The sequence below is a fragment of the Chelonia mydas genome, chromosome 4 (assembly GCF_015237465.2).
Source record: "Chelonia mydas isolate rCheMyd1 chromosome 4, rCheMyd1.pri.v2, whole genome shotgun sequence".
In the NCBI taxonomy this organism is placed as follows: domain Eukaryota; kingdom Metazoa; phylum Chordata; order Testudines; family Cheloniidae; genus Chelonia; species Chelonia mydas.
This window is the reverse complement of record NC_057852.1, coordinates 89,640,775-89,654,911: the sequence shown is the minus strand read 5'-3', so window position 1 is coordinate 89,654,911 and position 14,137 is coordinate 89,640,775. Positions and strand designations below refer to the sequence as shown.

The window sequence follows — 14,137 nt, the reverse complement described above, 5'->3', positions numbered from 1 at the left end:
AAAAACAATAACAAAATGTGGAAATGGCAGACATGCTAAATGACTTTTTTGTTTAAGTTTTCATAAAAAGTTTAGTAGCAACTGGACATATAACATAGTAAATGTCAATGAAAATGAGGTAGGATCAGCGGCTCAAATAGGGAAAGAACAACTGAAAAATTACTTAAACAAGTTAGATGTCTTCAAGTCACAGAGGCCTGATGAAATATATCCTAGAATACTCAAGGAGCTGACAGAGGAGATATCTAAGTCATTAGTGATTATTTTTGAAAAGTCATAGAAGACTAGAGAGATTCCAGAGGACTAGAAAAGGGCAAATGTAATGCCAATTTATAAAAAGGGGAATAAGGACAACCTGGGGAGCTACAGACCAGTCAGCATAACTTCAGTACCTGGAAAGATAATGTAGCAAATAATTAAGCAATCAACTTGCAAATGCCGAGAAGCTCATAAGGTAACAGTCAGCATGGATTTGTCAAGAACTAACCATATCAAACCAACCTAATAACGTTCTTTGAAAGGGTAACAAGCCTTGTGGATGGGGGGAAGCAATAGATGTGGTATATCTTGACTTTAGTAAGGCTTTTGATGCTGTCTCGCATGACCTTCTCATAAACAAACTAGGGAAATGCAACCTAGATGGAGCTACTATAAGGATGGGTGCATAACTGGTTGGAAAACCATTCCGAGAGAGTAGTTATCAGTGGTTCATAGTCAAGCTGGAAGAGCAAACCAACTGGGGTCCCAGAGGGATCAGTTCTGGGTCTGATTCTGTTCAATATCTTCATCAATGATTTAGATAATGGCATAGAGAGTACACTTATAAAGTTTGCAGATGATACCAAGCTGGGAGGGTTGCAAGTGCTTTGGAGGATAGGATTAAAATTCAAAATGATCTGGAAAAACTGGAGAAATGGTCTGAAGTAAATAGGATGAAATTCAATAAGGACAAATGCAAAGCACTCCACTTGGGAAGTAACAATCAGTTGCACACATACAAATGGGAAATGACTGCCTAGGAAGAAGTACTGCAGAAAGGGATCTGGCTGTCATAGTGGATCACAAGCTAAATATGAATCAACAGTGTAACACTGTTGCAAAAAAAGCAAACGTCATTCTGGGGTGTATTAGCAGGAGTGTTGTAAGTAAGACATGAGAAGTAATTCTTCCATTTTACTCCACACTGATTAGGCCTCAACTGGAGTCCAGTTGTGTCCAGTTCTGGGCACCACATTTCAGGAAAGATGTGGACAAATTGGAGAAAGTCCAGAGAAGAGCAACAAAAATGATTAAAGGTCTAGAAAACATGACCTATGAGGAATGATTGAAAAAATTGGATTTGTTTAGTCAGGAGAAGAGAAGACTGAAGGGGGACGTGATAACAGTTTTCAAGTACATAAAAGATCATCACAAAGAGGAGGAAGAAAAATGGTTCTCTTTAACCTCTGAGGATAGGACAAGGAGCAATGGGCTTAAATTGCAGCAAGGGCGGTTTAGGTTGGACATTAGGTGGGGTGGTGGGTAGCTGTCAGGGTAGTTAATCACTGGAATAAATTGCCTAGGGAGGTTGCGGACTCTCCCTCATTGGAGATTTTTAAGAGCAAGATTGACAAACACCTGTCAGGAATGGTCAGATAATACTGAGCCCTGCCTTGAGTGCAGGGGACTAGAATACCAGACCTCTTGAGGTCCCTTCCAGTCCTATGATTCTGTATATGGACTGAGTTTCCTTATTTATTCAGCACCACATTCTGATAAATATAAGCCAAATATGTTTCCAGGCCATCATACTTAGTCCATTTATAAAGTGTTTGCATTTGTGTTGCTTAGGATCATATATGGATCAAGATGTTACCATTGCCATATTAGAAGATGATGAATTGGCTCTGGACGTTGAAGATCTACTGAGTTTTTCTTATCAAGTGGCAAAGGGCATGAGCTTCCTTGCCTCCAAAAATGTAAGTTGTGAATTTGAGTGACAGGTTTTCTTCACATATTGACATTTTAAAACATGACTATTTCACCTGTTCAGTAATCTTTTTAACAAACGCTGCAAATTAACAGGGTTCTGCTGTACTGTGAAGACTTGACTAGTCTATTCCTTTGTGTAAATCTAGTCCTGCATTTTACCAGCCTAGAGTTTTGCCCTGAAAAGTGCTAGTCTGCTCAGAATTAATTTTCCCTGGACTTTACTCGCATGAAGAAAAACCTCTAGGTTACCTCTGGGAGTACAATGCTCAAAAGGCAGCAGAATTGTTGCATTTCCACTGCTGAGGGCACTGGGAATTGGAGAGCTCCTTCAGTGCATGGAACAGAGCAATGCTATGGCTCTGTGCCCAGAAGTGTGAAGGGAGGGATAGGCCTGAGGAGTTGTAAGGGTGTGTGCACCGTATCCACAAACTCCACTGACTGTGTGTGTATGGAGAAAGCAGGAGCAGCAGGTCCTTTTCTGTTGCTACTTCCTATGTCCTGCTGGTGGGGTTGAGGATTTTGGTCTATAGCAGGGGTGGCCAAACTGCGGCTCTTTTATGATTAAAGTGCGACTCACAGAGGCCCCCCCGTCCCCATTCTCCACCTACCAGACTGCGGGGGAGCTTGGGGCTTCTGCCCGGCAGCAGGGTGGTGGGGCTAGGGGCTTCTGCCCAGCAGGGAGGGGGGTGTCTTGGGGCTTCAGCCCTGCAGGGTGCACCTGCCGGGATCAGGGCTTCAGCAGGAATGGGGCTGAATCCCCAGGAGGCATGTCCCGTGGGGTGAAGTCCTGAGCCCCTGCAGGCATGTCCCCTGGGGCTGACACCCTGAGACTCCCCTACCCTCTGGGCAGAAGCCCCTAGCCCCACCACCCCACCGCAGGGCAGAAGCCCTGCTCCAACTGGCGTGCCCAGCTCTCAAACTTCTGAAGATTGTCGTAGTTCGGCTCAGAGGGTCAATAAGTTTGGCCACCCCTGGTCTATAGCCTTCCCTTTGACTCCTGGAGCACGCAGCCAGTCTAATAAAATCTCCATCTGTTTTTTGGTGCCATCTGATCCCACACAAGCCCTGAAGACTTAATTTTTAAGGGACTTTTATAGTTGTGGAAACTAGATAGAATTTGTGAATGAATCTGATCTTCAAAGGAGGAGATCCCTCCAAAAAGACAGTAAAATCATGAATGTTTTAGATGGCTTACTCTCTGTGATATCTGTAAACAGTTTACAAACTGAAGAGCATTAGAAGACCGCTGAAGAAAGGTCTATTTGCACAAAATGTATGTGTTCAGAATTAAACCCTGGATGATCTGATACTTTTGAACCATAGAACACCTTCTTAAACAAGTGGATCATTACAGGATGGGTATTTTCAAAGTTTTGGTTTAACATATGGGATACTTTTAGTTTCCTACTGAAGTATCTTTGTAATTTTTTTAAAAAATGTTAAAATCAACATAGAGACCCACAAATTGTTTTCATTTGGACACACTGTGTGCTCTGTGCTTTCTAAAGGTTTCATAGGAAAAATTATGGAATATCAGAAAGGGATTTGTGCCAAATAGAAAGTTAGAGCTATTAATAATGTCCCTGTAGTTGCAATAAGATTTTTACTTTTTGAAAACAATTTGGCAATTAATATGAAAAAAAGTAACAAAGTCTAGGAACATTACGTTGTACAGTATATTTTGAAAAAAGAAAAGGAGTACTTGTGGCACCTGTGCATGCTGAATGAATCCGATGAAGTGAGCTGTAGCTCACGAAAGCTTATGCTCAAATAAATTGGTTAGTCTCTAAGGCGCCACAAGTATTCCTTTTCTTTTTGCGAATACAGACTAACACGGCTGTTACTCTGAAACCTGTCAGTATATTTTGAATCCACTGTAAAAACAAATATATGTAATTTTAAACCTCCTGCCCCACAAACAAGTCTTAATGAAAGCCTAAGTCACTTTTGAAAATGAGAATTAGGTTCCTAAGTAATATAAGTGCTTTTGAATTTTTGACCCTATATTTTTTGCCAATTTCTAGTTTCCATGACCTTCCCCTAGGTCATGAAAATTGTTTTTAAAAAAAACTATAATTTTTTTTCCATAGAAACAAATTGCATTTTTCCCATTCTGACTGTGTTAGAAAATAGCCCAATCGCTTTTTAATGAAACTTTCAGAAAAAAGAAATTTCTGGCTCAGAGCAAGCACACTGAACTTCAGCTGAAAGTGTAAAACTCTGAGAAAGTTATAAGGAACAGAAAATGATCCTTCCTAATGGAAATGCTTAGGCCACCTTAACTATAGACAGCAGTATATGCACTGCCTCCTGTATGTTTCGGTAACATCATCGTGCTATAAAGCTTGATAGCCAAGTAAGCTTTTTAAACTCAAACGCTTTGACTTTCAGTTTGCACTATATATTATGTATCGTTAAGTACATGTATATTCAAGAAAACACACACACAGTCAGCAATTCTGCATCAGCAGTGAAAAGGACTGAACATACTAACAAATATTTTCCTGTTTGCTTGTTTTATTACTTTAGTGCATTCATAGGGATTTGGCGGCAAGAAACATACTTCTCACTCATGGTCGAATAACAAAAATTTGTGACTTTGGCCTTGCTAGAGATATAAAGAATGACTCAAATTATGTGGTCAAAGGAAATGTAAGTACTTGACTCGGAAGCATTCTAAATTGTCTTAATTGTGAAAGAATCTTTTTCTAAAATTTAATTATTTTTATATCCTTTAAACTTAGTGGTGCTGTATTTGTTTGGTTAATTATTAAAATAAGTATTCATACAACAATATTCTAAAAATCAGGTTTTATGGTGTTTGCTTTGTTATAAATATCATGCAGATAACAGAAATTGTATTCTAAATGTGGGATATTTATTGAGTAGGACAAAGTGGGAAGCAGAAATAGGCTTGATTTTTCACTGGTTGTATATTCTGAGGTTAGCAATGAAACTGACTTTAATTTGTATATGTAACAGACATAACCTGACACTTGCAGTTGTAGATCCAGATAGATATGGACTGTAGTGAGATGTGACATTTTGGTCCAAAAAAGAAAAGTCTGAATACTCCAATCCAGACTATTCACAATTACACTAAGACCCCTTTTCACCAAATCTTAAAGTGAATGCACATTGCATTTATGCCCAGTTTAAGTCCCTTTTTAACTGCCAGAGCTGGTCATGGGTCCTTGGTGAAAATCTGACACATATGGGAATAAACTACAGAAGCATGCTGAAGAAACAAAAAATCAAGCTGTGGCAAGCTGAGAAGGGTAGAGAATTCCACAGTCCCTCTCTCACTGAAAGTGCCTGTTCCTCCCAAATAAACCCAATGGGTGATCGCTTAGGTGCCTTTGATAATATCAACTGCTTTGGTGTCCCACAGGAAGAGGCAGTCTTTAAGGTAACCAGAATGTGACCATTTAAGGCTTAAGTGAAAAAGACTGCATTTGTCAGCTGGTTTTGGAGATCTGCCCCAGCCATGTGTGCTGTTCCCAAAGTTCAGTATAGGGTACAACTGAAGTCAGAGGAAGAATTCAGCAAAGCAGCCAGGCTGGGTTGGTAAAATATCTACTGAGTGCTCCTCAGTGACATTTACAAAGAAACTGAAGTGAGAGGCCAGGTTTAATTTTCAACCTCAAGTCAGGATCTGCTTGATCAAGGATTTTTAAGTGCAGGCCAGCAGCTTGTGAGGGGGGGCAGTAACTAATTACATTACACTTGTCTAGACTATGCTTTAGGTTGCCCTGAGCTGCTTGACAATAGGATTTTTCTTAGTCTGAGAAGGTTAGAGAAGGATAGGCAGCAGCTGTTGGGGAAGAAGGGAAACTGGGGCTGCTGTGGGAGGGGCTCCTCTAATTGTGTCTGGCCTGATCTTAAACCCAGCTACGGCTATAGGAGCATTGATGCTCCAAACAATGGTGGCAGCCACTTCTGCTGCAAGTAGCTGCACGAGTATTTGGTTGTTCTAACTCAGCCAAACATTATTCCAATATCTAACTATTGCAGCTATATATTTCATTTAGTAAACCATGAGTAACTCAAATTGCTCATCTACTCCAACATCTACATGTTCTTTTCGTCACCCATAACTCTAGGCAGTTGATGGAAAGATATTACCCTTTCCTTTCCCTTCTCATTTTCCTCTCTTCCTCTTAAGTCCTTTCCCTACTTCCTGCTTCCCTTCCCTACAGGACATCAAGGCTCTCCTAGACAGAGTAGCTATAATATATTTTGGTATACATTGTTTCAAAAGAGTTAGAAGGAAAGGGCTGGGATTCTCCCGTTGCAATACAAACATTCTGGGAACAGCGGAAAGGTCAAAGGAATGAGAGGGAAGAAAGGAAATCAATCAAGAGGTTTTGAACACTTTTTTTAACCATTTCCTTTTCAGCAGTTTGCATTTTTGGGGGGAGGGGGGGAGGGTGTATTAGAAACTAAAGCAGCTGCCTTGGTTGTCTGTTTGAAAAACTGGAGTGCATCAGAGCAGTGTAAGCATAATAGCCAATTCAAATAAAGAGATATGCATATTCAGAGTCTGATTATTTTAAACAACCATACCATGTTTATACAAATCCTTGCATTCTGATTGGCTATCATCCATTTTAAAGCAGAAACAGGGAGTCACACACTGTTTATAAAAACAACTATATAACTGGTTTCAGAGTAGCAGCCATGTTAGTCTGTATTCACAAAAAGAAAAGGAGTACTTGTGGCACCTGAGTACTTGATGCATCCGATGAAGTGAGCTATAGCTCACGAAAGCTTATGCTCAAATAAATTTGTTAGTCTCTAAGGTGCCACAACTATATAACTGTTATGCAAATCAGACACTTAAACTAATCAGAATGCAAGGAATGGTAAAAATGTAGAAAGCCTGTACAGTGATGGATCAGTAACTGTATGGTATCTCTGCACTCTGACTTGCAGAGAGAATTCCACTTCAGTAATAATATATAAAAAGATAGGTAACCATTATATAAATGTACATTTGATATTATTAAATTTTCTAACCTGCTTGTCTAATTTTTATTTTCACGTTCATACCCAACCCCTGTAAAGGCTCGGCTTCCTGTAAAGTGGATGGCACCTGAAAGTATTTTCAACTGTGTTTATACTTTCGAGAGTGACGTCTGGTCTTATGGAATATTGCTTTGGGAACTGTTTTCTTTAGGTAAGATATTTACTGATTGAATGTGTACTTTGTATTTCACCTAGAGTTTATTTCTGATTTTAAAATGGCATTGATTAATTAAATGTTGTATCCACAGGAAGCAGCCCCTACCCTGGAATGCCTGTGGACTCCAAGTTTTATAAAATGATTAAGGAAGGATACAGAATGTTTAGTCCAGAATGTGCACCAGTTGAAATGTAAGAGACAAGCTATCACTTACTAATCAGCCAATAATTTTTGAAACAAAGGAAGTAAAACTTCCAGATATGGGCTAAATGTACCTTATAATGTTGCCTTTTTTTCCCCTTCAAATTTTCCACAGCTGAACTAGCTTTAATTGTATAACACCTGCATACTGTGATCCTTTTATGGTCTAATGGCTCTGTCATTAAAGATATTCTAAGGTAAAGATAATAAAGGTAATACACAGAGCATTCTAAGCAGTTTCAGTTGATGTAAACTGGTTAAATTGCACCAACTTGTACAATTTCTGTAGTTGTGTTCTACTTCCTGATTGGAATAAGATGGTCCAAGCATCTTTTTTACTAGCCATTTCCAGTGTAGTGTTTTTTTCAAATTTGTCAATATCAGACCCATTATCTTTAAATAGGTAGCTATCCTGCTGTAGCAACTCCTTACGCAGAACTTCCATTACTGTCAAATGGGGAGAACTCCTTAGTATTTTTTACTAGCCATTTCCAGTGTAGTGTTTTTTTCAAATTTGTCAATATCAGACCCATTATCTTTAAATAGGTAGCTATCCTGCTGTAGCAACTCCTTACGCAGAACTTCCATTACTGTCAAATGGAGTTCTCCCCACAGAATCTCAGCAGCATTGGGTCCTTAGTATCCATAGCCAATTGGGCCAGTGCTACTATTTCTACTCTTATAAAATTTGTTTAAACAGTTTTACTTAGCTGTGTTTTGAAATTTTGGAATAAGTTGCTATTGTTACACTGGATAACTTCAATCTGTTTTAGCCCATACAGATAATAACAGAGTTTTAATACAGAAATTATTTCTTGCTGAAATTTCCAGTCAATAATATTTAATTTAACATCTTTGCAGGTATGAGATAATGAAGAGTTGCTGGGATGCTGATCCTGTACAGAGACCAACATTTAAGCAAATTGTACAGCTAATTGAGCAGCAGCTTTCAGATAATGCAAACCATGTAAGTATGAGCTTCCAAATGGATCTTCAATCTTTAATATTACATTTCTCAAAAACCTGTGTGATTTAAATCAGACTCTAAAAAGAGAGCAAAAAATTTAGTGGCCTTGTTATTTGTGTACTTTTGCACTGTAAATTTTTCCTGTTAGGATAATTTTCAGACTTACCCCTAGCTCTTCGCTGCGCCATTCCTTCACAAATGGTATGCTCATACTAACTTTTGAAAACTGTGTATCTGCATAAAATGAAATAAACACAAATTAGAGTATGTTTTTGATGTTTTGCATGTTTTTGAAAATGTACGTGCTGTGGCACTGTAGATGTTATCATAAAATATGGTCATAGCTTTTGATTTCTTCATATCTTAAAACACAGACTAATCTATATATATGGAATCTCATAATTGTGGATGTATCAGTCAGGAATGTACCTTTTCTTTTGTTTGAACAGCTAAGTAATACACTTTTTGGATATGGCCTTTCTTTACTTTTTGATCTGTCTGCTCTGTTATTTTATCAGTGAGACGCAGGCTCCTAATTGCCTACATCACTTTTGAAAATGAGATTTAGGCTCCTAAATCAGTTTGGTGTTGCATATGAATGAAGCAACACCTACAGACCTTTAAAAATCTGGGCCCTGGTGCCTGTCATGTAATGTAAGTGTTGACAAGCTAGCATCTTGCTGTACTCAGTTCTCTTACTAAGAACTTTGTGGATGGATAAGTGGACAACAGGTCTTAAAGAAGGAATTATGCCATTTCAAAGACACAGATCCTGCCCTGTGGGGAATGATTTACAGATCTGCACCTAAGGATCATGTGGCCATATATGGGGTTCGAACTTGCTTCTAGGTTAAAAATAATGGTTCCTTGGAAATTCTAGGTGCCTGGCTTTGACACAAACACGAGTGGCTCCCCAAAACGTTGAGAAATGAGGAAACCAAAAACTGCTGGGGTTCAATTGCTTCCTTTAACATATTTTTGGCAAACTACAAGGGTTACTGAAACAAAAGCAAAAATGTGAGGAAAAGTATGAAATTATTGGAGGGATTTTCAAAGATTCAGATGAAAGATTTCAAAGATTTCTGTTTAAAATTATCTTACAAAATCTCCTGTCTTTTTTTAATAACTGAGTTTGAGGTTCTGAACCATTTTAGAGAACAATTAAATCCAGGCACTCTTAAATTCTATTTCAGGATGTACTTTAATTTCCCAAGGAAACAAATTACCTGGATAGATGTTACCAGGGCACATTGTAAAACAGGGCAACTAATAGCAACGGTGAATTCTGCTTATATGAAGGAGGCATTCAGTGAAATATTGACAATAGTGTCTGTCTTCTCCAGGCTTACTCAAACTTTTCACCCCATCAAGGAAATGCTGCAGATCACTCAGTGAGGATTAATTCTGTGGGCAGCAGCGCTTCATCTACTCAGCCCCTTCTGGTACGCGAAGATGCTTGAAAGAGGAGAGGGACATCTGGAAAATAGGCAACCCAGATGGATTAGGCACTCTTATTCTGTAGGGGACAAGAGAGGGTAGACATTAATGATTTGTCTTACTTTACTCACTACCAGGGTAATCTGAACGTTGCTATAATACTGTCCTTTACCACGCACCGTTACACGTAAACTTAGTCCATCCACCACATCCATTGTTGCAGTTTTGACTGAAGCTGTATATACTTTGCTATATTGTATGTTTTTGCAGTAGGGAGTCATATAAACAAAAATCTAAATCTTAAACCTGGGTCTGGAGCTAGTTGAATACAAACCAAACCAACTATTAAACAGTCCATCTCTAGATCTGTGCCTGGAAAGCTAATAGTCATTTTCTGATTGCTTGGTTGTTGGGGATTTTTTGCTACATTTCTGAAATAAATACATACATACATACACACATACAAATAGCTGCTTGCAAGTGGCAAGTCTAAAACGCTACAAATGTCACAAGCAGGTGTTCTGAATTGGATGCCACGAGAAGAGGGTAACGTGGACATGGAGAGGGGTGGGAGTGAATAAAATAACACCTCCCCCCTTCCCTCCCCAGCACCTCAGCCTGTGCAGCCACTAGACCATTGAAGGGACTCTGCAATTAGGGAAGGCTTTCCAGACATCTGGGGAAGGAGAGCATTGTGGAGCTTCTCTCCCCTTCCCTCATGTCTAGGTTAAGATTTTGTCACGGGTATTTTTGGTAAAAGTCAGGAACAGGTCATGTGCAATAAACAAAAATTCACAGAAGCCCATGACCTGTCCCTCAAAATACTCAAAATAACTGACAAAATGGGGCTGATGTGGGGGATGAGAGCCCAAGCCCTGCTGCAGGATTGGAAAGGGGGGTCCAGCACCCACTGCTTCGGCTGACAGCTCTGGGGCCCCCTGGCGCCCACAGTGGCTCGGAGCTCCAGGGTCCCTCTGCCTCTCACAGTGGCTCGGAGCTCCAGGACCAGCGGCTTGGAGCTCTGGGTACTCCTGACACCAGCAGCTGCTGAGAGTTGCAGGGGCACCCTCCCCACACATGGCAACTGAGAGCTGTGGTTTGGAGTTCCAGGGTCCCAGCTGGCTGACAGCTCCAGCCCCGCTCACCCCAGGGCTGAAGGGAGATGTCACAGAGGTCGCTGGAAGACACAGAATCCATAACTTCTGTGACCGCTGTGACATAATCTTAGCCTTACTCATGTCCCAGCCCATATTTCACATAGTTTTCAGTCCAAGCAAAGAGTGTGGTGTTGCAGGGTGGAAAGGGAGTAGTACATGCTTGGCTAATATTTGTATCTTAAAAATTGACAAAAAATGTGAAAGTGAAAAATCTCTTTCCATAGTTGTAGTAGTTTGATCTGGGTACAGAGGAGACGTTTATAGTAGGATCCACATACCTTAAGGACAGGCAGTTAATTTTTCACCTTATTTTAAACAAATAATTCTTCTTCAAATTCTTCGTCAAAGAATTCTTCTTTCCAGAGGCCTCTTGTGTTCATACAAGTGTAAATTTCCCACAGATGGGCCCACATACCCGTAACCTGGGAAGGGCTTTGTTCTCAGTCCCTTCGTCTTTCCAGATGAATATTGTGTGATGGTAAAATTAATAAGAGGGAGAGATTATTAATTGGGAAACATTGGATCTTAATGTAGCAGAACACAAAATAGAGCTTCAGCCTTATTTTACAGGTATGTAGATTTGGGGTGAGAATATGTTTTTTAAAAATACTAGCCCTGAGTCCAAGACTCTGGTTAAGTGTCCGAAACAACCATTTTTTCCAGCACAAATACTGCTAGTTCTTCTCTTCCTATATTCCTGTCAAGTATAAATCAGCAAAAACATTGAAAGAAGCATGTAGGAGACAGTACTACTTAAGTACCTATTTATTTACAATGTGCCTGCACTTAAGCACTCTGTTATTTATACTCAACATACTAGTCAGTCTCATTGTTCTGAGTTTACATTTACTTTTTATGTGTAACTAACTGCCTAAAACAAGATAGCTGTAAATGCACACACTGGTATTATAATTTTAGTACCTCATGTTTTCATACTTTATTTTATACAACCATGTATTTCGTATATAGTTCTAGAAATTTGTCAACCAATCTTAAAATAGCCATTTGCACTGGACCTATCTATGCTGTTGCACCTTTCTAAAGTTAACCAGTTGTTTGGGGGCACACTTATGCATATCATACTTGTTGTTGAGCATTCTTGTTTCAATGCTACGAAAATTCTTTTGTAGTGTGCTAGCTTTCAGAGCTATTGTAGACAGTCTAGCTGGTATAATTGTAGATGTCTTGGTACTTTGCGGGCACTTAGCTGAAAGAATTTTTGGTCTCAAATATTCTTTAAATTTATATTTTTATAATTTGGGTTTTTTTGAAACTTATTTTGCAGTGGCTTGATGTTTTAAATGGTTTTACGCATTGTTTTTTGTAAATATGGAAATGTAGCAATAATGTCATTTTGACTAGTCTCAGTCCTTGAGTCACAAAAATATTTTTATATGTATATATAGATATGCAAAAACCATATGTATAAATAATGTAAGTGTTCGAAAGTTTATGAAACACTTTTGGATATGGTGTCCAGTTGTAGAATTGCAGTTCTAAAGAGTTCAAATAAAAATGTAAATACATATTCCTATGCTACTGATGTGTAATATCTTAAAATGTAATATTTCCTTTAGTTATAAATCTTAATAAACTCTTGGGTGGATGCAAAACCACAGTATCTGGATCCATAGAGGCGAAGTTTGGAATTCTGAAATATTTTTGAAAATGTGTGCTATGACACTAACAATCTATTGATGCTTCTCTGGAGACCTCTTTACATATAAATAGATTAGATCAGCATGTGAAAAACTTTTAAGAATCTGTGCACGCAGGGTTGTTTTGGTATCCAAGAGTGAAAGTATTTTGATGCTAGAGAATTGGTCCACAATACATATTTTATTGGCCTGAGTAATTTAAAGTTGAGATAAAATGTTGCAAGAAGTTTAGAAGTATACTGCTGTGAGCAGTACCATTAAGCACGTGCTTAGGCCCCAGTTCAGCAAGTTATTTATGAGCTGAATCATCCCTTCAACCAGGTGTTGGGGGACATTTGGTATAGAAATAAGTTTTAATTTACTTCCATTTCCTAGTTCAGTGAAATTATTAGGGTTCATCATTTTGTTACATTAATAATACCACTGATCAGTGAAGTAACAAAATTATGCATAGTGCGCTGTCTGTTATAATGAGCCAGGAAGTGGAAGAAATATGTTTTGTGGGGTCTGGGATGAAAAACAAGTTGCAACTTGTAACTGTGATGCAGGTTCACCATGGGTTAGTGCAGGCTGTCATGGTTAAGAATACAATTTTGTGACTGAAATCACAGATTCCGTGACTTTAACGGATCTCCGTGACTGCTTCGGCTTCAGCCCTGGGCTGGAACAGTGGCTAGGGCTGGGGCTGGGTCAGTCCCCAGAGTTGGGTCAGACCCCAACAGCTGGGCTGGGTCAATCCTGGGGGGTGGGTCAGTCCCTGGAACTGTAGCAGCCCCAGTGGCTGAAGCAGCAGCCAGAGCTTGGTCAGTCCCCAGGGCTTGGTCAAGCTCCAACGGTTGGAGCAGCGTCTGGAGCCAGAGCATCCCTGGTGAAGAGCAGCGGTTGGACCTGGAGCAGCCCCGGTGGCTGGAGCAGTGGCCGGAGCTGGGTCAGTCCCCAGGACTGGGTCAGTTCCCAATGGCCAGAGCAGCAGGCAGAGCAGTAGTTGGGGCTGGGTCAGCCACCAGGGCTGCGTCAGCAGCCAGGACTAGAGCAGAACCTTGTCAACTGGAGCAGTGGTCGGAGCTGGAGCAGCCCCCACAGCTGGAGCAGTGGCTGGGGGTGAGTCAGTCCTCGAAGTCGAAGCAGCTGGGACTGGAGCAGCTGCCAGCCATCAGCCCTTGGCAGCAGGGTTCGGACTGTTAGTCCCCCGTCCCCCCGTCGTCACCCACCCCCCACCCCCACCAACCACCAGGGTATTTGTAGTAAAAGTTAGGGACAAGTCATGGGCTTCTGTGAAATTTTGTTTATTGCCCATGACCTGTCTCTGACTTTTACTAAAAATACCCACGACGAATTCTTAACCTTAGTCATGGTTATAGAACTAGCTGCAACTCTATGACCCATTGGGTCTCTGAGTGCATCCCCAGAGGTGCCAGGCCTCATACCTTTACATCTCTGGGAGTGATCTTGAATCCTCCCAGGGGATAGAATGTGGCTGGATTCAAGATGTAGAATCTGTAAAGCTAATAGTTCGGGCATTGCCTCTTAACACTGAAGTGGTTACCAAAGGGTGTCTGAT

The 14,137-nt window shown here is 40.2% G+C and overlaps 1 protein-coding gene across 2 annotated transcripts in view; it reads left to right on the top strand.

Annotated features, from left to right (window-relative positions):
- Nucleotides 1-12,446, top strand: part of KIT (KIT proto-oncogene, receptor tyrosine kinase) — an 80,546-nt gene extending 68,100 nt beyond the window's left edge. For both annotated transcript variants that reach the window (XM_037897767.2, XM_037897768.2), the window contains 6 exons: nucleotides 1,831-1,958; nucleotides 4,501-4,623; nucleotides 7,039-7,150; nucleotides 7,248-7,347; nucleotides 8,219-8,324; nucleotides 9,668-12,446. In XM_037897767.2, coding sequence (XP_037753695.1) covers nucleotides 1,831-1,958; nucleotides 4,501-4,623; nucleotides 7,039-7,150; nucleotides 7,248-7,347; nucleotides 8,219-8,324; nucleotides 9,668-9,784 — 686 coding nt within the window. In that variant the 3' untranslated portion in view covers nucleotides 9,785-12,446. The remainder of the gene's footprint in view (nucleotides 1-1,830; nucleotides 1,959-4,500; nucleotides 4,624-7,038; nucleotides 7,151-7,247; nucleotides 7,348-8,218; nucleotides 8,325-9,667) is intronic.
- Nucleotides 12,447-14,137: the final 1,691 nt, after the last annotated feature.